The following is a 26,933-nucleotide window of genomic DNA, read 5'->3' as shown; positions in this document are numbered from 1 at the left end:
TTGCTGCTCATCTCTGGTGATCCAGCACAGCAGGTAGAAAGCCGGCACAATACTCACCCTGCTCCTGCTTAAGGTTTAAGGCCCGTTGTTGAACATTGTAAGCATGGTGCTCCCAGTGCCAGGACAAAAAGAACAGCTTTGCTTTGTAATTTGATTTGTTATACTAAACTACACTTACAAACATTAACCACACAATTTGAGTCTAGAATAAAATGAAGTGTGTTGTGTATATAAGAACAAATGGATACACCAAGTATGCAGAAACAAAACACAGGAAACATGAGCGGATTGAGGCGAACTAGATCGAGTTTTATAAGGTCTGCAGCTGCAACACACTGCATATGTTGTGTGTATGTTTTTCTCTGCGTGAGCACAAACTTGTCTCTCACAGAACAATTTGAAATATTGATAAGAGGGGAGGAGAAACTGATGTGGGGACTGCTCGCTGTTAGCTCGGTTTCTGAGACGTGCAGCTGTCAGACGTGCTGCATCCACACCGCACAACTCATGTTCTACATACTGGCTTCTGCTGAATATCTGTAGGGTCTCTGTCCGTGACCACATCCTCTCTTTGAATCCTGTATCAGATCATATTACAGACAATTCTTGTCTTTCCCGTTATCTTTTTGTTTGCTTGTTTTTTGTCTCATGTCATTGTCAGCAACAAGCAAAATGAAAACGAGTCCAGGTCTTAATTTGCAACAGTAGTCACTGTGATTAAGGGAACTGGAGCTAAGTTGTCATTTGCTGATAGAAGAAGTGAGGCCAGCCTCTTATATTAAGAACGTGTGTGTAAATATAGTCTCGGTTACTCGATGCCAGTCATGGTAATGGAGACTATGAGCTACACTACTCAGTGAGAATGACAGTAGTGTTGTAGCCACAGACTGCTGCTGTTACAGCAGGTTGTCCGTTTGATTGTGGGGCCTTACTGCCACAGGTCAAAAACAGGTTGGGGGCTTAATTAGTGACTCCAAATTTTGAATATAGTGTATAGTTGTATGAATGTAGCGTAGAGAGCTGCTGCTGGTCGGTGAGACCAGAACACCAGGATGGTTGATTGGTGACCATGGAAGAAATGCAGTGGTGTGAATGTTTTATCAAACAAATTTAAATATTAGAGATAGACAAAGATAACGCAAGTAAAAGACATCATGGCCACACACTGTAGATGCAATATCGTTTCATCCCAGCTGTATTTGTTACTTTTTCACAATTATGGAAAAAGTAACAATGTTTTTCTAAGCTGCTACAAAATGTTCCTGTTGCTACGGTGTGAGTGGGAAACTTTGGATCTTTTGTTCAAGCATGATGTTACTCTGACGTGCACTTCCCACATTCACAGCATTACAGACCAATCACATCTCCCATCGCACTGACAGTCCTCAGTAAAGGCCTTTCAAGTGCATGAAATGTACTTGATTGTGCAGCGATGCAACAAAAAACCTCAGGGTGTCGACCCTGCTGCATGAGGGATCTCCTGCTCACCTGAAGGGAGCAGACACCAAAGGAGAACCACCGGGCTCCGATCAGCGCTGGGACTAGTTTTCTGCTGTGCTGGATGTTACGCACTAATCTGTTCTTGTTCCACTCGGTCTTGAAGTAGTTCCGCTTGCAGACATGCTGTTTATATTGTACTTGTTTTTTCTAATGAATGAAATCTGAACCTTCTGCATGAATCACTAGTTTGTTTTGAACCGGTCTCATGTAACCCAGCAGCGCTGGATGTGTCTATCGTTACATCACTGCTTGCCTCTGCTTGTCTCTGGCTGCTTGCTAATTGCTGGGAGCCTGTGGACCACTCCTGTTTGGAGGCACTCACTCAAACAGTGCTGCTGTCACGGTGGTTCATGTGTGGAGGAGGAAAGGACACATGCACTGCTAATAAGAGTGAAATGAACACAACATGGATTTTTGGAAATCCCAGGTGTGTCAGTCATATTAGTGGTTAAGACACACACCCTATAGCTGTGTCGTCTGTCCTTCCACACATTTACTGGCTGTCAATGCCACAATAGATAAATCCTCTTAAGAGTTAGTCAATCCTTCACACATCCTCCAGTATGGTTTCAGGTCTGTGTAGCTGGGAAGAAGCCTTTACCTGAACACGTGTCATCAGTGGAAATCTGAGGCACTTTATTAGTCTTACTTACTCAGATCAGAGTAGAAGCCATATTTAATCTCAGCGTTCATGCAGGACTTTCATTTTATCTTTCACGGGAACCTCTGGAGCATTTTTAACAGGCGCAGGGCAGCGCTTTGGTGACTGCTGTGACGCGCTCGCTGCCAGGCTCGAGTGGGTCAACATCTCTGAATGTGAATGTGATCGTGTGTGTCATGGTTACACAAAACCTTTTCTCAGGACCACTGAGTTTATCTGCTGGTGCCTTCATGCTCATATGAGGATAATCAGTCATCTAGTTATTAACTTCACCATGTGATAACAAGTGCCACGTCTGTATCTTTAACTGGAAATCCTTTTTCTACTGGGTCGTAACTATGCAGAGAGCACTTGCTTGCTTAGCTGTAAAGTATCGGATTCACGTACAAATGGAAAAGAAACTGGATTATTTCAGCGTCTTCGTCCACTAAGTGAAGTGATAAGAGAAGTTTTATGGGTCAGGCAGAGGACAGGTTAGAGGGCCAAGTAACACAATTACATTTCTCCACTGATGTCTTCTGCCATGAAACACGAGATTGTGTGTGTGTGTGTGTTGCTGGTTCATTTATGGTAATTTACACTACTAGAATAAGTGGAAACCGGCTTCCCACCCTCCTGCTGGGTGGGAGGGTTTGTGTGGAATCAGATTTCAGGCAGGTAACGCTCAGCCCGAGCATGTGAGCGAGCGCTTACAGGTGTTTTTAATGAGATAACTCTTCTCTGCCCTTGGACACACTTTATTACTACGGGTTACAAAAGGCTTTAATGTTTGAATGATTTGCTTTTCTGTTTCAAAGCAGAACAGTGTTCCTTTGTTGTGACTGAGTTTGTGTCTGAAACAAATCTGTGTTACCTGTTGTAAACTGCCAGGTATAAAGTATCTAACACCACACGTGTTCAAGGATTTCTTAGTAACATCTGCCCACGTGTAGTTCATGGCTGCATGTCTCCACAGTGGTGGCAGAAAGCAACAGTAGTGCAGTGTGGTGCTGCAGAATGACACCAAGTGATTTTCAATGATACGTTATGAGCATTGCCTCCACGGCTGGCTGCAGCGACCGGCAGCGCAGAGTAGGGCTGGGCGATATGACCCAAAATTCATATCTCGATATTTTTTAGCTGGATGGCGATATAAGATATATATCTCGATATTTTTTTTAAAGCCATAAGTTAAGAACAAAAAGAGAGTTCTTAGTCACACTGTGTCCCAGATGTCACACGGGCACTTTTATTTACATACAGCGTAGATGTACATGAAGAAATTACTCAAAAATAAATTATCAGCATTTATTAAATAATCATGGTCCATAAATAAAAGAAAACAATGTTGTTTTTGTGCATAACAAAAAGCTCACAATTGTTCAGTCAAAATGTAAACTAAAAGACGCTGAGCATAATAACAAAGAGACAGATTTCACAGCTGCACCACGTCTCTGAACAGGTGCCATTTGTGGTCCTTATACACACACAGTACGTATCACTCCGCGAGGCTCCTCCTCTGTAGCCGTAATCCTCGACAATCCATCAAGTGGTGCAGCTCCGTAGCTTAGCAAAGTCATATTAAAACATTTTTTGACAGATTGCTGAGCGCTGTGTACCACATAAAATCGGTTCGCGGTCAGTAAGCACAACCAGAATTCATACATAAGGCGCGCTGTCGATTTTTGAGAAAATGAAAGGATTTTAGGCCGTGCAGCTCCTCCGGGCTGCATGTCGTTAGCGCGGTTAGCTCGCTAACACGTTGACGCCGACCAGCCCCACGCACGGTAACTCGCTAACGGAGATTTTCCGCTTTCATCTTGTCGCTGCCTGCAGGTGAAGCTATGGGGGAGGCGGAGTTGTGTTCAGTGAAGGAGAGGCGAGGCCGAGTAACGTTGCGTAGAGACAAAAGTGGACGAAAGAGAGGCAAACCTGCGGCTCCACAAGTATAATTATAACGTAACATAGACTATATCGATATAAACGATATTGCCACATCTTATATCTCGTATGAAAATATATCAATATTTTTAAAAAACTCGATATATCGCCCAGCTCTAGTGCAGAGTTGACTGATTGTTCCTGTTTTAAACTGAATGAACTCCAATGGACTGACTCAAAGAGACCCTACGAAGCTTGAAGGTTAAATATGAGTGAAAGCGGTCAGCTATGGTCCCCAACATTTACAGGAAACAGAGCAGAATAAAACAGTCTGACGTTTCATGTCTGAAAACACAATTCCAACATATTTATTAACACAAATATTAACACCTACCCACATAGTTACTGAGGGGAGACAGAAGAACTGCAAGAGTTACTTCAAACTCAGTAGTTACTCTTAAACTCACGGCTAAAGTGGCCTTTGCACACCGAGAACAACAATCTGGAGTCCAGCGCACACTATGAGCAGGCAAATAACAACACACGAACTTGAACTCATCTATGCTGAGGGCTGAAGTGCTTTTTAAGGTGGAAACACTAACAGTACCAGGGTGTTCGTCTGTAAGCTGGAGATTTGTTTTCTGCAGCACACGTGCTTCACACACAAACTTTTAGCTCTTCTAACTCGATGCAGACCTACTTGTGAATGCTCACTTGAATAGAGGTCTTCTTTGTTCAGTGTATCAACCCCAGAGCTTGCTGTGTATGTGCATGTGTGGAAACTCCTGCCTACCTCAGCAGAGTCCCTCTCTCTGCCTCCTTTCTCATGGGCGCACACAGCTGAGACTCGGCGCAGTCACATGACTCGGTACTAGGAGCCCGGCTGATTAAGCTGGCCTGGCACTACAGCACAGGGCCGACCAGCCTTGGGTGTGTGTGACGCATCTCTGCTTCAGTTGTCGTGGTTTCAGCCAGTGTTTCCATATTCATACAGCTCAGCCTGTTGTTGTTGTGTGAAGACAGCAGCAGCTGTTTCAGCTACATTCATGTACATATACATACCTGACAACAATGAAGCTTTTGCTCCTGTGATAATTCCACCCACAGACAGACAAGCCTTTCTTTTTCCCTTTCTCTTCCAAAGGCTCGAGTCATTTACATGAATATTATTACAGTGCAGACTGCAGCTGGCATAAACACTTATTCTGGTGAGGAGACATTGGGCCAGCTTGTGTCTGTGTGACGGGCCCGTGCCATGTGCCATGTTGGCTTAAACTCCAGAATGCCTCGCTGCTAAAGCTAAAGCTACTTCCTAATGTGACAGAGGAAAAAACAGACGGCGTTATCCCCGAGAGGCTGCAGAGGGTTTGATTTTCACAAGGAAAAATCTCTCCATTTAAATTTAGGGATAAACCCTTGAAGAATACGTTATTTTCTTATACGCGTGGGACCATTAGCAGCTCACTGAACCCCTGACTGGATGACACTGGTTTAAAAAGTTCCCCATTAGGACGCGGTAACTAAACCCAGGCCTTACAGTGTTCCTGGCACAGTGAACACGTGTCTCTGAACTCTGAACTGGTTTCATTCTTTCTTTTTGCTCACTGAGTGTAATCAAACTACTTCAGGTTTACAAACACACTGTTGTTGCTGTTGGCTGTGTAATATTGCACAACTGTCACTTTCTAGCTGATAACAGCTGGAGTTTGACCCCCATATTTGTCATTGCGTAACACGTAGAAAACAGTCGCATGGATGGAAGCTAGAGTGAGACTAGATCCCAGCTGGTGTCTCCAGGCACAGCACCAGTCTAGCCTAGCTCAGTTCTGTTCTTCAGTTTAGACATGCCCACGCAGTCGGTGCATCGACTCAGTGCCAAACAGAGAAGAATCCGACCCTCTGCATGCACTCCTTCACTTCATCCAGGAGTCTTCTCTGAGGAAAAACATAAAAACTTGCAGGTCACTATTTACCCGTGACATTAATGAGATGATGCTTAATGGCACCCCGTCCCCACCCAACTCCAAATCTCATCTCTGTGTTTGTCGCACAAAAGCTCTTCCCTGCATATTATCAAGTATAAAGGAGAAATCGTTAAGGCCTGTAGAGGGTTTCTTATGGAACTGAAGCAGTTTAAGCTTCGGGCTTTGACGGCTCTTGGTTATATTCAGGAAGCAGATCTTTGTTGGAGGGAATCACTGCTGAGACAGCGAGTAATTGTGGTTGTTCATACAATAAAGCCAGAACACAGTGACTAAAGATGTACTACAGATTATTAAACAGCCCTGAAGCACTGTGACACATCCACAGAGGTGGCGGTGTGCAGATGTTTGTCACGGTTGTTTATTCAGAGACCAGAGCTCACCCGACGCGTCACAGAGGAGCACGAATTTACAGCTTACAGTATGATGAATGCACATATATGTTGAGTCCATATATGCTGTTTCTATCCAGAGCTCGTCGTGCACAGAGGGCTTTATTTATTCATTACCCCCCCACTGTAGGAGGCTCCCACATGCCAAGGGACACATATTTGGGAGGCCACGTGTCAAAGAAATGGCTGAGTTGTTGGCCGATTTTCAGGATAAAGATCTTTAAATGTAACACAAGTGCTCTCTTTCCTCCTGTGCAGCATGAACTGAAAACACCCACACAGATGCAGAGGCAGGCATGCAGGCTGGAGAGGACAGGAGGGATTTTCCCATGCTGGCTCTGCAGTGGCTGCCCTAGATTCCACTGAACGATTGTCTCGCTGCAACTAGACTATTATTAGAGCTGTATTATCAGGAGACGGGGAGTGAGAGAAGAGGGAGGGGAGGCAATGCAGAGAAGAAAGCCCCGCCTTCTTTTTCCTTCAGTGTGTCCTCATATTCTGCTGAATATTCAACATTTAGTTCTTTATTTGGTTCCCTCAGAAGTCGGCTTCTCTGTTCCCATCAGGAGTTGATATTTCACACGAGGGTTGCAGAGCTGCAAGTGCAATGAAGTGTGTTACCTGTCTCACATCCATGGCTATGTTGTGTCTTTGCAACAACCCGTGCATTTTAGGCTTTGTTTGAGGTCTGCAGAAAGATTACCAAGTCTCCTTTGATAATTATCAAAGTTTAATTGCAATTAAAAATAAAATTCTTTGAAGTTCCAGAAAAGTGTGAAAGGCAGTTTAATAAAGTGTGACTACTGAACAGATCAGAGACAGGTGGCTTCAAGACTGAAGCTAAGAAACAAATTGGGTTTCCTGTCAGCAGCTCAGTTAGTTAGTTCATGTGGACTACACAGGTAAAAGGCTGCAGGTGCTTCTGGAGTTAAACAGCGTGTGTGTGTGTGTGTGTGTGTGTGTGTGTGTGTGTGTGTGTGTGTGTGTGTGTGTGTGTGTGTGTGTGTGTGTGTGTGTGTCAGTCTAAGGGATCTTACTCCTCGGGCATGTAGAGAGATGGTAGATGGATGGAAAACAAAGCAATAATAATAGAAAAGCAAACGCATGCGAGTAGAGCAGGGCGATATGGCCAAAAATATTTATCATGATATATATTTGAAAATTTGCGATAACGATATAACTGACGATATAATTGATGCGAGACAAAATACAACTCCACAACATTACTAGCGCAAAAAGACAACCTTCCATTTATTTTCACTTAAACAAGAAGCTGGTTTTTATGTACATTAAAGCTTTATAAAAATGTAACAGTGCAAATGCAAATTCCTTGCTGAAAGTTTAACCAAAAGGCATTTCCAGTAGAAATGGGCTGACATGTCCTGAGCATAACCATGTATAATATCCACTGAAGTTAAAAAGAGGTGCTTTGCAACATTAAACTGCAGTGTGCAGTACGTATTTTTTGGACCATAAGGTGCACGGGATTATAAGGCACATTAAGCGAAACAAAGCAGTCAGATAAGTCAAACTTTATTAAACTCATTCTTCTTGCTTCCTCCACTTCTGTACCAGTGATTCATTAATGTTGAATTCTCTGGCAGCTGCTCTATTCCCATGTTGTTGCAGTATATTAATGACTAACCTCGTATTGTGGATGGATTATCTCAGTTGTTCTCCTGACTGAAGTTTGGTCCGTTTACAGCATCCTGCCATGCGATTGCATTTGTCTCTAACCATGAAGAACCTTCACGTTAACTTTTATAAGTGGAAAAGTGTTAGCGTTCGTCCTCCAGCTTCACTGTTTATGTTATGCTAACATAGCTGTGTCGCTAGCGATCACGTAGCACATCCTTATATACCAGCTAGCCCAACTTCAGTAACCCTACAAACGTCACTGCTGTTTAGTTTCCTGTCTTCATTTATGTTGGAAGTGATAGCAGAGCTGTACGTTTGATTTTTTTCAGAAATCTCTCAGTCAGAACATGCTATATCATGCTTAGGTAACTAGCGAAACTAGCGAGCTAACTTCCGCTAGCTTCCTGCTAACTTCTAACTCCGTTAAATGTAATAACTTTTGTTTTCATGGATGCCTGGAAGTTAAACTTCATAGTTACACCTGGTAAAGCAGCAATGCTGATCGTTTTATTAAAGATGAAAGAATTGAGACAGTTTTTAACTCTTAGTGATGCTGCAGTGTTGTTTGACCTGAAGTCAAATATACGGAGTTTAGGACCCAGATTACTCCCAGATTTAAGAGCATCTTAGTCCGACAAATACGACAATAACGACGGCCGCTTGCATGTTCTGCAAAAAAATGTGCTTTGTTGTGTATCTGATGGACAAACACCAAACCAGTTACACATCACGGAAGTTGCACCATTTTTACAAACCAATTCTAGTTCCTCAACAATCGGCCATGTGCGTATGAAAACAAAGGCACTGCGCATGCGCGTTTTACTCATATTCTATCGCGATATTTCATTTTCCTATCGTTGCCTAACATTATACCGGTATTACCGTGAACGGTATAATATGGCCCAGCCCTACATGCGAGCCACCTCAGTGAGGTCGGGACACGTGCTCAGTCTCATGATGAGTCCAAAGAACCAGCAGTTCATCAAGCCCTACCACATACATGTCTTTAATACTGACTACAATAATAAATGATGAATATCATTAAGATGTTTATACAGGTCATAAAATCTCACCTTCTATATTCATTGTGTGTAAAGTGAAATGTTTCAGGCCTTCTTTTATCTTCTACGTGGTTTAGAGTAGAGATGGACCGATCCGATATTACGTATCGGTATCGGTCCGATACTGACGTAAATTACTGGATCGGATATCGGAGAGAAATAAAAAATGTAATCCGATCCATTAAATATCAAAAAAGCACCTCACAAAACTTGCGACATGGCGACTCGGCTCATAACCGTAGCACGTCGGAGCAGTGTGGTCACGTGATAGAGCCGCTGTGTGTGTTTGTAGCCTCGCTACCAAACCAGCATTTCATCTCCGAGGAAGTGATCCCAGAGAAGTAAAGCAAGTGTGTAAGTTCATCTCTGAATGTTTGTAAAGCATTCCAGCGTTAAGCTTAACAACCGATATATGGAGCGACTGCCTCTCTCTCTCTCCTGCTCCTACTTCAATCATGAAACTGATCAATGATCAGCTGATCGGCTTTTCTGTCGTGAGTCCGTCTCTCTTGTTTGTTTTTGGCCCACTTTGCAGCAGAAAGAGGAAACCAGCGGCTGAACAGCAGCAGCACGTTTAAGCTTGATCAGCTGAGTGAGGGGTGGTTCCCTATTTTTTTTTTTTTTTTTTTTTTTTTTGCTGGGAGTTTGCAACCCTATTAGTCAGGTTTCTTAATATTTCTGCTAAGTTCTCTTTAAAACACCAGAACAGGGAGGATGGAGCAGGTTTAAGTTCATTAGATTGATCAGTTTTGCTGATCTATGAAATATTTTGGGTGCAGTGTGTTCTTTACATACAGGTGTAACAGAATAGCTTTAGTGTTGTTGTTTATTTAAACTTGAGTATGAACTTATCAAAATGCAGCAAGATATTAAAAAACAGTTTTATTGATTAAAAACCACAGTATATCGGATTCATATCGGTATCGGCAGATATCCAAATTTATGATGTCGGTGTCGGACATAAAAAAGTGGTATCGTGCCATCTCTAGTTTAGAGTTCATGAATATCATGAATCGAGTGTCTCACATTAGAATGTTTCGATCATATATTCACCTTTACCACAAATTACTGCTTCAAAGCGGCACTGCATGGAGGCAGTCGGCTGAAGTGTTACTGGGTTGGTCTTCCTCATCTTCCTCGTAGTTTCTCCTTAGGAAATGTAAAGAAACTGGCATCTGTGTATGTCAGCGCATAGAAAGATGAAGTGAATCCTCCTGCTGGACGGCTGCATTGACTGTAGACTTGGACCAGCAGCAGCAGATGACTCCACAAACAGACACTTCACACTGGTTCCTGTTTTGTGAACGACCCTCTGAAGGCTGTGGCCGTCTCTGTGCACCTCCTCCTACCACACGTTTCCCACACTGTCAACTTTCCTAATAATAATTAATAATTAATCTTCATCAGTGACCTTGTGTGGCTCAGCTCACCATGACTGTGGTTTCCTGCGCTGCACTAAACCCAGAGGTTCATGCTAGAATATTGTATTCATTTGAGATGTTGTGTTTTCAGGAGCTAATGTTGAAATTGAAAAGAAGCAGGCCTATGTCGTGCCTCCATGAACACGCGTTAGGATGTGTGACTGTCCTGTAAGCACAACACTACGCAGCTGTTTTCTCCTGGTTGCATTGGATCATATCTACAAACGACAACAATGTGATTTGTCTTGAAGCGTCGGCAGCACAGTCCCTCCTGGCTCCTGGGCCCACACATCTTTCACAAGGAGAGGAGTGGATGAAAGAGGAGAGCGGCAGGAAAAGCTGGGTCACTCTGCTCGAGGACGTTTGCTTTCCTTTATCTGTCTGTTGCTCACTCTACATATTTGTCTCAACCTTTTTCCACTTTCTTCCACATGTTCCCGGTTCCAGTTCTGTTGTGTTGCATGTGTCTGTGCTACGCATCGTGTCTGTTTCCAGCGTGGTGCGAGCAGAGAGAGATGACCTTCTAGAAGAAGGGACGTGGCTTCATGCTGTCATTGAGCATTACTTCAACTCATCTGCTCTCTTATTGCATCTCTCGCCTTCGTGTTATTTCTAACCCAGTGACCTTCCACAAAAGAGACACTCTCACAGAGTGCTGTCTGTCTCTGTGTTGGAGTTCGTTTCATTGTGAAGCACCATGTTGTTCAGTTGGTGACTGTGAATATAGATGATTGTTATTGAAGATGCTCAGTGAATCAGACTAGACCCTGAATGTTAACATTTTAACACATGCTTCCTCACAGAAAAGCGACGAAGTTTTATTTATAACTTGGGAGATCATAACCATCTGTGCTGCAGGGTAGACTGACACGTTTCAGCAGCTGCTTCATATATCTATGTGCCTCTTGGGGACCATCTCTGTGAAAGTCACCGTGCTGATTGATATTCTGTAACTCTAAAATGCTCCAGCATCATCTGTTGCTACGTGGCACCTTGGCTTCAGTATTGTAAGCCTGGTTCATGCTCAGTAGTTCACCTCTCTTCTTAGTATTTTTAGAACTCCTTGTTCTGTCACCACATACTGTTGACTGTTGATCATTGCTCTCAGGGGAATCCACAGTCCCCAGCTGATATGCTGTAGCTGATATGCAGATTTGTGTTCATGTAATGTGACACAGATTCACCTCTTCATGGTGCAAATTCACTGCCTTTGTATCTCTGCATTCTTCGGCCTGTTCATTCCCCGAGTCAGCTCTACGTGACCCTACAGTTTGTATGTAATGAGGCAAATAATGTCACAAACACACAAGTACTCAAAGTAGTATAAAGGATGGGCTTGTTCGTGGTGACAGATGTAACTTTTCTTTCTCCTGTTACTGCGGATGGAAAGGCTTGAGTTTAAATCTCCTTACTTGTTCTAAGTGTGTTTGTGTGCTTCCTCCTCTGTGTGTGAGGCCGTGGAGGTTCCAGGGGGGGGATAAAGAAGTCTTTTTAGCTTGGCTAGCATGTTTTCTCTCCAGTCAAGCTCAGTAAATCAGATTAGACTTTTTGGCAAGCAGAATAGTAGTGCGTGTGCGTGTGTGTGTGTGTGTGTGTGTGTGTGTGTGTGTGCGTGTGTGTGTGTGTGTGTGTGTGTGTGTGCGTGTGTGTGTGTGTGTGTGTGTGTGCGTGTGTGTGTGCGTGTGTGTGTGTGTGTGTGTGTGTGTGTGTGTGCGTGTGTGTGTGTGTGTGCGTGTGTGTGTGTGCGTGTGTGTGGACATGACTGTTTGGAGGGTAAGACTGGAGCTCAGACGGATCTAGAGGGAGATGGAGAGGAGAGGAAAGGAAGAGGGTGTAGCTGCTTGTGAAAGTTATGAAGTCATCAGAGGGGTAAAAACACTGAATCACTCTGTCGACTCTTTTCAAATGTTCATAGATAGTTTTCACTGTAATGAGAGAAAGGAAATTAAAGACAGAGTGCGTGATTTGTCCTGCAGTTACAATCACAAAACTCCCAGAAGGCTTTCAGTCTGCTGCTGCAGCTGTATGTGATGTTGTTCAAAAACATGAAGAGATTGTTTAGAATGGTTTACCTGCACGTTCATGTGTGCTTCCTGCAGTGCACTCGAGCAGTCTCATATGAAGGCCAAACCACTTCCACTCCATGCAAGGATGTGCATGTTTGTGCTTTATGCTTATGCATCTCAGTAAGTCCACTGGAAACACCTTGCTGCTGTCATCATGGTCATGAAGTGCTCTCTCAGTCACAACCTTTGTTCTCCTCTCTGTCTTCTTTCTTGTGTGTGTGGGTGTGTTTTCCAGCTTCCCCTGGTGCTCAGTTTAAAAAGCAGATTTGACTGCACTCCCCCCATTGGTTCTACATTTTCATGACTTGTGCTCATTGGCTGCCAGCGGCCGTCGGTGCAGCCAGCCAGAACGCAGCTCTGCAGCTGTTAGTGATGGGCAGATTATACTCTGCTGCACTGCTAAACACACCTCCAAAACAATCAGACACTAAAGCATCTGTACAGAGAAAATATGTGAGATTTTGATAAACTTTGCTTGTCCCTCTCTGCCCCCACCCTGCATCTGCTGTTGTTCTTGGCTGCACGCTCAAAGCTCTGAAATGTTTGAAGCTGAACGCTCAGCTGCACGTGAAAGGTGGAAACCAAGAAACACACACAAAGATTCAATAGGAAACTAGGTGTGTGTGTGTGTGTGTGTGTGTGTGTACATAGCCAGTGCTTAGTGCGACCTTCAGTTACTATAGCAACCAACTCACCAGACTCTCCATTTTCCAGTTTCTATGGTGTGTTTTCGTGACTGAGTTCTACATGTGTGTGCATCTGCATACGTCTGTGTGTGTGTGCATCTGCATACGTCTGTGTGTGTGTGCATCTGCATACGTCTGTGTGTGTGTGCATCTGCATACGTCTGTGTGTGTGTGTGTGTGCATCTGCATACGTCTGTGTGTGTGTGTGTGCATCTGCATACGTCTGTGTGTGTGTGTGCATCTGCATACGTCTGTGTGTGTGTGTGTGCATCTGCATACGTCTGTGTGTGTGTGTGTGCATCTGCATACGTCTGTGTGTGTGCATCTGCATACGTCTGTGTGTGTGTGTGTGCATCTGCATACGTCTGTGTGTGTGTGTGTGTGTGTGCATCTGCATACGTCTGTGTGTGCCATGTCTTCCTTGCTGTGAACAGTAACACGTGCTCGCAGACGGATCGTCCCGACAGGGGAACAGACTGTGCAGCTCTCCTCCTCGGCGTTCCTTCTCCTGCAGCTTTGTCTAAATGCTCAGACGCCATGAGATGTGTTCATCTATCTGAGACGTCCCACGCGTGAGCTCCGGTTTGTGCGCTGCTGAGAGACGCAGACGGGTTCTGCAGGAACGTCTCACTCTCCCTGTCGTCGGCACGTCTCTTGTGCTCGACTGAGAGTGAAATCTCCAGATTGTAGAGCTGGATGAAGCAGATCGCTGAGGAGAATGTGACCCATCACGCTGATCCCGCACAGCGCACACACTCACATAGGTATTTGTTTAGAGATTCCAGTGGGTAAAGTCAAACAGGCCTCCCTGCTCCTCATTTGCTTGCTGACTGTTGTTCTCTTACTTGGATTCTTTGATGTTTATCTTAAAGCTGAGGTTTTACATACTGTAATAGTATTTAAATAAGTCATTCAAATGGAAACAGCTGTGGTGGAGACGTTTACCGATCACGCTGTGGACGGGAGGCGGGGCTGTTTAAGCTCTGCTGCCACGAGGACAGATACAAGAAATCTATAATAAATCTATAACTCTGCAATAAAACACTTTGATTTCTCGTTGTATTATTCCAACTCTGTGCTTTGACACCGTTTCCCCTGTGAGCTGATATCCTTAAATTCTATTTTGCTTTGTTTTGTTTTATCAATATTATTATTTATAACGATTGCTTTAGCTTATTATAAATGTACTTTTATATGGACAATTCAGTCTGTATGAGCTACTTACTACATGTTTTGTATCTTTAGAGGTGAATGTTCACTAGGGCTGCCACAAAACATTATTCTGATAGTCGACTAGTCACCGATTATTTTTGCGATTAGTCGACTAATCAGATCATCATCCATTGGACGCAAAACATATAGATTCTTGCACCAGCAGCATCTGCTCTACCATCATAATGATCACTATCATTAGCTTACAGCTTTAAGTGTTTAAGGTCTGTGCTAACTAAAAATAAAGACAAGATGATAGTTTATTCAATTTTAATGAAATCTGCAGATTGTTTCGGTGAAGTTTAATAAACTCCTTGCTATCTAAAATATAACAGGACACCGGAGTATATTCTCGAGCATCTCACACTTCTGATGATCAGCTGTCTGCTTGACGTTTATTCAGCTGTGTAAAAACTATAACTTTAATCTCAGCCAAACCGATTTACTCAGGAACAAATAAAATATTAAAAAAGCCAAACAATAACATTTTTAAGTTATCTAAGTGACTCATATATATTTAACCTGAGTAGGAAAGACAGCGGTGGGTTTGAAAACGATTTGGGTGAGCCTTGCCCCGGCTAACTATCGAGCTAGTGGCTAACAGACGTCTCCGAAAACGTCGGAGCGCTTTTGAAAATATGCGGTGTCCTGATAAACTGAGCCGATATTTGAGGTTTACACAGCTACATTCTCGCCTGAAAATATGTTAAACGTTTATTTTGTGACCCAGAAAGAATAATAAGAGTAATATTAAAACTAACTAGCTGCCGCCATTGTTGGAAACTAAGCTGGGCTGCGCTATGAATTCTGGGACACAGCTTCTTCTTCTTCGGGGTTTAACGGCAGCTGGCATCCTTGTACATGCAGTGCTGCCATCTTCTGTTTCAGTCCGTTATTACACTCTTAAATCCTGCTACTTATTCCTGCGTCTTTTGTGATCTTACAAAGCTTCAAACGACGCGTCGACTATTAAATCAGTCGTCGACGATTTTGATAGTCGACGTAATCGTGACTAGTCGACTAATCGTGGCAGCCCTAATGTTCAGTGTCTTTGTCTTTCTGTCTGTCTCACTTTAAAGTGAAAATAGGATCCTGATAGCAAAACTCGATTGAAGTATGATAGATTTAGCTGTTTAGGTGAGTTTAATTGAAACACTGTCACTGTTCTGATCAGGCCAGCAGCTCATTTTCTCTGAGCTTTTGGTTTTATTTCATTCTAAGCCTGCTTCTCCTGAAGTTAGAAGGATGACTTGCCGTCTTGTTGAGTTTGACTGGATTCGTGTGTATATAGAATATTGAAAAGATGAGGTGAGGATTAGATTTGAAAACGAGTGATGAGTAAAAATGGTTGGATATGAGGACAATCATGTAATTTCTTTTATGACTGTATCTTAGCAGCACTTCTCTTTATCTCACTCGTTCTTCTCTGATCTTGTCACAGCTGTAAAATCACACGTGTGGTGATCAGTGTCCTATAGCACGAAGCGATAACGTTTCAGTTTGCCTTGTTTAAAGACAAACAGTGGTGGGTATCAGAGGAAACAGCTGGAACGACGTTATCTCTTCAGTGGTGACAGAAGGTATGCATTTTAATGATCCTGATGATAATGACACCAGTATAATGATGAAACCAGTAAGAATGAATGATGACAGTGAGTAAACTGCTGCTTGTGCCCCAGAATGAAATGAAGGGAAAGCACTGAAAGAATCCGAAGTGGCAGACACACACCAGGATGGACGGATGATCACATGAGCAGGGAAGGGTGATGAGGGTGATGGTGTAAAGGAATGAGCACTACTCCACCAAACAAAATAAAGAAGGAGGCCAGTGTTGAATTTGAAGTGGAGGGTAAAAGTATGCAGCAATAAACAGATGAGTAATATGTGGCGATAAAACAGCAAGGGTAAACAAAGACGGCACGACAATGATGTCCTCAGCGTGTGCTGGCTGGGAGCTATCACTCAGTCGACTGCAGCAGTGCATTGTGGGAGACGGAGTGGGTGGGAGGCTGAATGAGGAGAGAGATGCACTCGCTGATCTCTCTTCCTCTGTCTCCCTGCTCGTGGAGGAAAGAGTGGGGGAGGGGGAGTAAATGATGAGGATGGAGAGAGAGAGAGATGATCACTGCACACACACAGACACACAAACATGTGCAACAGTCAGTCACTGGACTATCTTCTGATGTCAGCAATGCAGCGTTTGAATACTAAAGAGCGGCTGCAGACTGATCGCACGTGCTCTGTGTCTGCAGAGCTGGTCAGCGAGGCTCAGCTGTGCGACTGTCCTTCTACACTCAGGATCATGTTGCATTTGTCATGTTACTGTATGTCTTATGTTGTGTGGTGCCTGTCCAAATGTCTCTGCACTGCTGCTAAACATGATTTGTGTTGTTACCTGCCTTTTATGGAAACATGCTTTGGCACACGTCGCTCTCTTCTTTCTTCCTGTTGGATTCGTGGTCGTTAACTCTGCCACTGTCCATGTTTTGTTGCTCCCGGCGTGCTGGTGTGTACGGCTGCTGCGGCCCAAACATTAGCACGTGTGTAAATCAACCTAACCTGAAGTCTGTCCCAGCCACGTGATTGGTTCTGTGGGGGGCTATTATGGTTGTCATTGGTCTGTCACGTTGTCTGTCCAAACATGGGTGACTGATCGCGTCATACTTATATCGAGGTTAACTTATTTCATGATAATTATCTTTATTGTTTATTATCCAGCTGTAAATCCTACTTATTTACATTGTATGTGAGAGATATTACTCTTTGTCCTTTTAACTCCTCTTCCTCCTCTTCCTGTGTGTAGCAGATGCTTAATGTGGGTCTTGATGAGCTAAACCAAACGATACTGATTGCGTTCATTTTATCGGTTATTAACAGTTTTTTGTGTGTTTTCCTTCTGCTGTGTTGTGTACAGGTTTATGTGGAGTTTGATGACCAGGAGTGGGACAAGAGGGAGTGGGTGAAGGTCTATGAGGATTTCCAGCTGTTTCTACTAGAGCATCAGCTGGTCTGGGCCAAGAGGAAGGAGTGCGCAGCAGCAGGAGGAGGAGGAGCAGGAGGCCTACTGCAGGGATCCAAGGCCAAACACATACAGTGGCCTGCCCTGGTAAGACCTGTGTTTGCTATTTATAGGCTGGGCACGGTAATGAGACTGGCCAGCCAAGTTGACTCTGCTGCATGCGTGGAGCTCCAAGTATTCTGTTCTCTCTGCACTTTAATCTGCTGCTCTGTGGATCGTCTCTGTGGTTTTGCATAAAGGTGTTGCTGTTTACAAGCTTTTCTATAAACTTGTTTGGCTCTTGCTGTTGTTTGCTCGGCGTGTCATGCTTTTCCGTTTCCTGTCAATCATCAGTGAACTGAGGAAGTTTTAAGTTCTTCAGCTGCTCAGCTATGATTGCTCACAGCCAACATGCGTCCTCTGCAGCTGCTGTCCAGGGTTAGGTTTTCTGCACAGTCACCGCTGCTGCAACTGGTATGAACCTGGATTATTGTCGTTATCCACGTGGTCTGATTGTGTGGCACAAATGATTCTGTCACCATAAAAACTCATGTTAGCTTTATCTCATCTGGCTCTCTGCAGCAGGCAGCTAGCAGGTGTAGCTGCCTGCTGCATGATGATGACTGAACAATAGTGATGACAAACTGTTTCTTATGGATTATTATCTGTTTTCTTCTAATAATCTTTACACCCCGTGATCATAGCTGTGAGTTAGTTGATACAGATCAATAATACAGCACCATATTATGGCACAGTGGATACTTTGTTACTATGTTCACTGTTGTTGTGTTTACTGATTAAAGCCACAAACAAAGGCTGATTCCAGTGATTGTGACAATATGTCAACTCCTCCAAAATCTCTTTTAAATGAACTAATATCTGATTTTAAATTCATTTATGATCAGCAAGTGTGACGATCTGTGTGGAAGCAGCGGGTGTGACAGTTTGGTGTGGAGCATTCAGACGTGTGTTTACACAGCGGGGCAAACTTTCCAGGAGCGGACGTCCCAGCAGATTCAGAGTGCAGTGCTCCGAAACATGGAAAGACATAGACCTGGATCTCTGGCTCCGTGACCATGATAAATGTTCATGACAGTACACTTAAAAAAAGAAGAACATGGCAGCACAGCGTAGGTTTGCAAAGCTGTGTCTGAAAAATCCACAGGAGTCCTGGAACAATGTCTTTTGGCCAGACAAGGTCAAATTGGAGATGCTTGACCATGATTCCCAGTGCTTTGTTCAGCAGAAACCATCCATCTTCATCCGCTTTATCAGAGGCCGGGTCGCGGGGGCAGCAGCCTAAGCAAAGAGGCCCAGACCTCCCTCTCCCCAGCCACCTCCTCCAGCTTATCCGGGGGAACACCAAGGCGTTCCCAGGCCAGCCGAGAGATATAATCTCTCCAGCGTGTCCTGGGTCTGCCCCGGGGCCTCCTCCCGGTGGGACATGCCCGGAACACCTCAGCCAGGAGGCGCCCAGGGGGCATCCTTGTCAGAGGCCCGAACCACCTCAGCTGGCTCCTTTCGATGTGGAGGAGCAGCGGCTCTACTCTGAGCCCCTCCCGGACGGCCGAACTTCTCACCCTATCTCTAAGGGAGAGGCCAGCCACCCTTCGGAGGAAGCTCATTTCTGCCGCTTGTATCCGCGATCTCGTTCTTTCGGTCACTACCCACAGCTCGTGGCCATAGGTGAGGGTAGGGACGTAGATCGACCGGTAAATTGAGAGCTTCGCTTTTACACTCAGCTCCCTCGTCACCACGACGGACCGGTGCAGCATCCGCATTACTGCAGCTGCAGCCCCAATCTTAGTTTCTGTGGAGAATATGGTGGGGGATGATTTGGGTTGTTTTGCAGCAACAGAGCCTGGGCACCATGCAGTCATTGAGGTACAGATGGGACTAGTGCCTGATGTGCCTGACTAGTTAACTGGAGGACTAGTCTTGTCAGTCGTTTGTACCAGACTTACTAGTCCTTTAATCTAATTGGTTTACAGTTAAAATCAGCACCAGGTAAATTGTTGTCCTAAATGTTATGCAGCCATTTGCCATCAGATGGAGCACTGTAGTTGCTGTTCTGATCTTTTTGTCTGTTATTGTTAATTGTTGAAAGGCGAAAGAATGAGATCGCAGATATAAGTGGAGCCACTACTCCACATCGAAAGGAGCCAGCCGAGGCAGTCGCCTACTGGAGCAGGAGGCCCTGAGATGAGAGAACGCTGCGGCGTTCCCCGGAATAAGCTGTTGGAGGTGGCTGGCAAGAGGGAGGGTGTAGGTTTCCTTGCTTAGGGTGCTGCCCTCGCAACTCAAATTCAGATAAGCAGAAGGATATGGCGAGCAATTTGTTGTTGTGTTATTTGATGGTTACCTGAAGTCTGCTTGGGGAGGAGTCTAGGTAACCGAGAACCCCGCCTCAGACTTGCAAGTGCTAATCCTCCTGCCAGCTGCTTCACACTCTACAAGGGCTCCAGTAGCACAAGCACAGGCAGCAGGTCATCACTGGATAAAGTCAGCAGGGTTAGGAGAGGACTGAGCCCAACATCCTCAGTCTCTCAGCCAATGGCAGAGCCACAGAGATGGGCTTGGACTCAGTTTCACCTTAGTCAAACTACATTTGTCTGTAAGTGGCCTTCAAAGTGTGTGTAAGTGATCACGTGAGGCTCGGTCTGCTCTGCGGCTTGCGTCACTCACACACTTTGGTGTGGTGGCAGTGTGGTTACCGTGGTGTTTATGCCGCTGTCTCGATGTCGCACCACTGTCTGAGGAGATGATCCTGTGGGTCTGCTCGTGTTTTTGGCTTTGTCACTTATTGGAGGACTTGCTTCGGAAATGTTTGGCGCTGATGTCATTTATTTTCCGACTGTGCTCTTTTCTCTGTGTGCGTACGAATGTGATTCACTGTTTTGGTTATGTAATAGAGTGCACGGTGCCATCTGGCACACACATTGTAGATAAGAGTTCAAAGACACTTTTTTCTGCCTCTCTTACTGCTCCTCCCGTTTCTCACAGATTTATCACACCGTTGCTATTGCCATAGCAACAACATTGAAATATATACCTGATTGACCCGCTGCCCTCTGGTTGGCGCCTCAGGTCAGTCAGATCTGCAGACTCTCAAACAGCCACTCGGCCTGTCAGCAAACCTCACCAATCTGAGCCCTGGTCTGAGTAACCCTCACCACTCACACAGAGTCCTTTGCTTCCAAGCGCTTTGTTCTGCAGTGTGTGGCTTTGACTCGCCTTTAAAACCTCACGTGGGTCCTGCCTGAATTTTCAGCCCCAGCAGCTGCTGCTAGACAGAGACAGCATAGATGAGCAGGCCAGTGGACCCAGCAGATCGCTTTGTTGTTGCATAACTATCCGCACGCACACTTGGCTTTTATATCTCAGTGAGGACATGTAATTGACATAATGCCTTCCCTAGCTGCTTACCTGAACCCTAACCATAACCTAACTGTGACCCTGCTACTAAAGCCACAATTTCAGCCTCAAACATGCCTTCAAAAGCTGTTTGACGGGCATTTGGACCATAAGGGACTGTTGGTCCCCACAAGTATAGTAACAGTTGAATTTTTGGTCCTCACAAGGATGTATAAGTGTGCACACAGACACACAGAGGGGCTGTTGCACTCATCAGTATTAATTCACTATTAATTACTGTCATTCATCTCTCTGTCTGGGCTTTTCTCAGTGTGGGTTTTTGGTTTCTTTTGAAGCTCACTCTGAGTTTACAGGACTGGACTGATTGTGTATTTGTGTGGTTCATACATGTGTTTGTGTAAGTCTGTTTGCAGAGCTGCTGTGATATGGGAGGATCTGCTAGTCTCACTGTCTCTGTGGGTGTCCACGTGTCCTCCAACCTATTGTACTGCTAATTAGGGCTGCACGATTAATCGTTAGAAAATCGCGATCTCGATTCATACTTGTGTGCGATCTCATTTCCAAATGACAACGATTAAAAAAAAAAAAAAAGACGACGACGATTGTAGCGCATTTTGATCCGGGACGTGCCAGGAACGACAGGACACATCGCTTTGTCTTTGTGTCTTTAACTGAAGACCGTTTTTTCCTCTTTTAATTTGTAAGACTGTGAACATACAGTGAAATAATACGTAAGCATCAGTATCAACATATTTTGTAAACAAAACAGAAGTTAGCAACATAGCTTTTCTTATGCTTTACATTCATCACTAACATCTTTCCTTATACGTTCAAATAACCTTTTAAGTAACATGAAAGTAACAAATCTTACAGAAAATGAAGTTGGACATTGCTTACTTACAGATTATGGCTCAACAAACTCCCCAACGATGTAAACTGGGCTTAAAGTTGTGCAGCTTGTTTTCTGCTCCATGCATTTTCTCACACTGCCTGCGTGAACTTTGCCTGCTGCTTACAACCCATCACCAAAGGGGGCAGTGTAGTGCACACCAAATAATCAAAGAAGAAGCCACAAACTGAAGGGGTAATACTGCCCACTATTGGGAAACCTGAGAAACCCAACCAAGCAAAGAAACCCAACCAAGCAAAGAAACCCAACCAAGCCACAAACAGAGACAAACGAAGTTGATGTGCAGTTAATAAGCGCAATAAATATTTATACTGGAAAAGAAAATCGTGAGAGAATCGTGATCTCAATTCTAAGCCAAAAAATCGTGATTCTCATTTTATGCAAAATCGTGCAGCCCTACTGCTAATATACTGAAATGCACATCTATACATAAGCTGCTGTCATCTCTATGTTTCATCTTCAGTATGACAGTAAAATGTGCATCAGTTTCTTCGAGGTCACTAGCAAGAGTTTGGATGAAGTTTGCAGATAATAATAATGGATTGGATTTATATAGCGCTTTTTCAAGGCACCCAAAGCGCTTTACAATACCACTATTCAGTCACTCTCACATTCACACACTGGTGGAGGCAGCTACAGTTGTAGCCACAGCTGCCCTGGGGCAGACTGACAGAAGCCAGGCTGCCATATCGCGCCATCGGCCCCTCTGGCCAACACCAGTAGGCGGTAGGGTAAAGTGTCTTGCCCAAGGACACAACGACCAGGACAGAGAGCCCGGGGATCGAACCGGCGACCCAACCCCCTGAGATACGCTTCCCAACCCCCTGAGCCACGGTCGCCCCAGATCCATGGAGGTGTGTAATTATTCACTGAAGCTGTGGTGTGGAGACCTCCACAGACGCCAGATCGTTCTGTGAGCTGTCAGATTATTAGATGTAGAGAACAAAGGCAGCGTGATGAGCAGAAGTCGACCCAGCCGTAAAGGAAAATTGTGTGTGAGAGTATTAATAGAATATGAATTGCTGGTAGTAGTAACAGCTGTAGGAGGATCCTGCAGTCTGATAGCCATATCTCAAGTGTTAGCTCCATTCAAGGCTTAAATACATGCCTGTTTTTGTGTTAGAGAGCTGCTGAGTAAAAAAGCTCATTTCCTGCCTCCACTCTTTCTGATTTTATGATCTCATAGATCCCAAAGTTTCATTTGATGTTTCTCTTTTGTAATTTCTTATTTGCATTGTCTGATGATAAATGTGAAGAGTGTCTTTGTAAGCTCCACATTCGTCTTGCTTTCAGCCTGGGGGTGTAAACTCCAGGTCCACACCAGGTACCCTCTCCCTGTTACATCATTTGGATTTGAACCAACACTTAACAGAAATCCCATTTATGTAGTTGGATACCGTTGTGTCTGGGTCACAGCCCAGTTACTGACACACATCCAATTATACACAAGGACACAATGTCTCGTTGTTGTAGAGCTGGGCGATAGAACGATAACGATATGTATCGCGATATAACTTTTACTCGATAGAGAAATTAAGCTATCGCGATAGACCTCGCCGCTCTTGTCCTCTTAAAAAAAAAAAAAAAAAAAAAAAAAAAGGTCAGCCAATCCAAATTCAGTAGCGCAGAGCCGAACCAATCACAGCCGCAGCGTCACGTCGCGTGACTTGTTACATACAGCACAAGTGCCAAGCCACACGTGTGTTTGTTTGGGAAGCAGCTAGCGGGTAATGGAGGAAATGAGTGTGCCGACTAGAAAAATCAACCGAGCGTGACCGAAGAGAAAACAGATGATGGTTCCAATGCCGGAGAGATTGTCGAACGGAAGAGCCATAGAAGTTCCGTAGGGTGAAGGTATTTCGGCTATTTCAAGTCTGACAAAAAACAGAGTAGCGTGCACTGTAAATGTGCCGAAAGCAAGTCTGGAAATACAATAAACTGGTGCATGCGTCACACTGTGCGCCACGTTATTGTTTCAGTGAAATGAATTTCTACAATACTGTTAATTCTACTCTCTGCAGTGTTTAAATGCTTACATATACACACAGTTACTGTCCCTCCACACATACGACTCGGTTCTGCTTCTATGCCCCAGCTTTGTTTACTTTTTCCCACCGAGGCTTCTAGACTTCTGATTGGCCAACATTTCTGCACGGTTAGGAATCTAGCGCCACCTGCTGCTTTGGCATGTTCATAGCAGCGTTTTCCTTCATTTCTGCCTTTATGTGTGGACGAGATTATTTTTTAAAACGAAAACGGAAAATCTCCGTTTTCAAAAATACCCGTGTACGTGTGGACGTAGCCTCAGTCTCTGACTGGAAGCGCTGATTCGTCATTCGGCTTTTGTCAGACTAAAGTAACTGTTAAAACTGTTTGAAAAGCTAAGCTATACAACAAGGAGAGATTGAGAATTTCCTTTTAGTTCTCAGTTTATTTGATATTGACAAAAGTTAGTCAGTTTTGTCTGTTATTCTGTAAAACAAACTAAGATTTATTTTTAGAATTAATATTTTGTTTCTAAGTGGAATTGACAATTTAGTAGTCTGTTTCGTTTGTTCTATTTTGAAACTTAAACGCTTTAGCGGCTGCCTTTTGTGTAGTTTGTAATATTTGCCTTTATTTATCTGAAAAAGTCTCATGTTCCTTAAGTACATCTACCCTGTTGAACTTATTATGGGAAATAAATATTTAAATAAAAACAAGCTGCTGATTATTTCACATTTTACTTGTGAGCAACGGCACATTTAAATCTTACAAATATAGTTATTTGGCTTATATCGTGATAGATATCGTTATCGCCTGAAATGAAAAAAACATATCGTGATATGAAAAAATCTCATATCGCCCAGCTCTACGTTGTTGTAATAAACTTTACAATAACAAGAAAATGTTGCATATTCATTACATGCCATGCTGTTGACCTATTTGGCCTGTTTCCCTGTTGGCAGTGAAACAAAAAGCCACCAATGCCTTTATGATCTGTTAAAGGCACATAAATGCATAAAACTGGTTATTTTATTCTATAATGGTAGGTTTAACTGTTCAGTCAGTTTGGGTCTCCTTTCAGAAGCGTCTCAGTAGCCTGTGTGTACATATAATTGTTTGAACTGATGAATCTGCAGTTGTTTACACGTGGCTACAAGAGATCCTCCTAACTTATGTAAATCTTTGCTTCTTACATCCTGCTCCTTGGACCCGTTGTTCTGAGTATTGGTCCATCAATGACTGCTGTCAAACTGCCAGCTGTTGCAAATCATGAACACTAATGAGAAGTTAATAGGCCTTTGTCTCGTCAAGTTACAAGACATGTTTGTGTAGCTATATGTGAGCCTGCATATACACTGTTGACTGTGTTGAGTTCAAACTTGTGCTCCTACTTCTTGAGTCTGTGTGCTGTACCATCGTCCACCCTGGAACAAAGAAATATGACAAGCCCAGAGTTAACTTGCATTCATGTTTATGATGACTGTGTGTAAACTTCTGACCACAACTGTGCATGAGGTGAACATGCCTGAGACAGGACCTGCCACAGGCTGCATGTTTAGGGTCTCTCATGTTGTAGAGTTCCCAGTGACCCCACCCAGCCCATAACTCACCAAGACAGTCCCATCCCCCAGAGTCCCCCCCCCCCCCCCCCCCCCCCCACACACACACACACACACAGACATTTGGCTTTCATTTAGCTCTCTTGTGTTTACTTTGCTCTGTTTTCCTCTGGCTGTATGTTGCTCTCCTCTGGTCTCCCATAGATACAGCAGAACAACACTGTCTGTGTCTCTGTTGCGTCTCATCTCACCCCCACTCCCCTGTTTTGTTTTGGTTTTTTTTTCCTTTCTCAAAATTACCTCAGTGAGGGCTTTTAATTTAGCATTTAGTGAAGAAAAGCGGAACACCACACATAAGGTTCATGGCTGTAGTGGAGGAGAGGGTGAGGTAGAGGCAGATGATCTGCAGAGGCGACCCCTCATGGACCAGCCCAAAAAAGGAGGTCTGCATATAGTGCAAGTATACAGCTTCTTATCTGAACCTGCATCCTGGTCACATAATCTTGGTAAAACGACAATATGGGGGAATATAGTTTGGTCAGATAAACCCAAATTGAATGCTGTGATACACACCATGTTTGGTCAAAGGCCTCAGCCTAAAACACCATACCAACAAGGTTTCAACGAGGCGTTGATTCCAGTTTGTAACTTTCAGAGACAGAACGTAAAGCTGCGACTCAGTCACCTGACCTGAATCTGTGGGAAGAACTACAGCTCATAGAAGGATCCCACGCTGGGACTGTGTGGTGAGTGGGTCACACCTGAGCTGGGACTGGTTTCTCCATACAGAATAAATGTCGGTGTGTTCAATACATTTTCCCTGTGTCACTTCTCATTCTTACACATTATTTATTTACATCTATGGTTTCTTTTCGTTACATGTGGATTGAAAGTGTTGTTACTGACATAATAATCTCATGTCAGTGGCACCTTTAGAAATATGTTTACTTAGAGAACTGGTGGCATGCAGCACGAGTCCTGACAGGGACTAGAAAGAGAGAGCAGATTTCTCCTGTTTTGGCTTCCTGTTAAATCCAGAATTCAAAATCCTGCTCCTCACATACAAGGTCTTAAATAATCAGGCCCCATCTTATCTTAATGACCTTGTAGTACCATATCAGCCTATTAGAGCACTTCGCTCTCGCTCTGCAGGCCTACTTGTTGTTCCTAGAGTATTTAAAAGTAGAATGGGAGGCAGAGCCTTCAGTTTTCAGGCCCCTCTTCTGTGGAACCAGCTTCCAGTTTGGATTCAGGAGACAGACACTATCTCTACTTTCAAGATTAGGCTTCAAACTTTCCTTTTTGCTAAAGCATATAGTTAGGGCTGGACCAGGTGACCCTGAATCCTCCCTTAGTTATGCTGCAATAGACGTAGGCTGCCGGGGGATTCCCATGATGCACTGGGTGTTTCTTCACTCACTATGTGTCTGTCACTGCTTCACTTCTTCCTGAGGAGTTTCTCCTTCCCACCATTGTGACACTGCTTGATCACAGGAGGTCACCTGATTGTTGGGGTTTTCTCTGTAACATTAGAGGGTTTTTATCTTACAATATAAAAATCACCTTGAGACATTTGCGATTGATTTGGCACGAGAACAGCACAACTGAACTGAGATAAAACGTCAT

General features: G+C 44.1%; 1 protein-coding gene across 2 annotated transcripts in view; it reads left to right on the top strand.

Annotated features, from left to right (window-relative positions):
• jmjd1cb (jumonji domain containing 1Cb) overlaps positions 1-26,933 on the top strand; it is a 117,607-nt gene that overhangs the window by 36,268 nt on the left and 54,406 nt on the right. For both annotated transcript variants that reach the window (XM_026177543.1, XM_026177542.1), the window contains exon 2: positions 17,394-17,585. In XM_026177543.1, the coding sequence (XP_026033328.1) occupies positions 17,394-17,585 (192 nt within the window). The remainder of the gene's footprint in view (positions 1-17,393; positions 17,586-26,933) is intronic.

The sequence above is a fragment of the Astatotilapia calliptera genome, chromosome 8 (assembly GCF_900246225.1).
Source record: "Astatotilapia calliptera chromosome 8, fAstCal1.2, whole genome shotgun sequence".
Taxonomy (NCBI): domain Eukaryota; kingdom Metazoa; phylum Chordata; class Actinopteri; order Cichliformes; family Cichlidae; genus Astatotilapia; species Astatotilapia calliptera.
The sequence above is the reverse complement of the archived record's forward strand: the minus strand, read 5'-3'. Positions and strand labels throughout refer to the sequence as shown.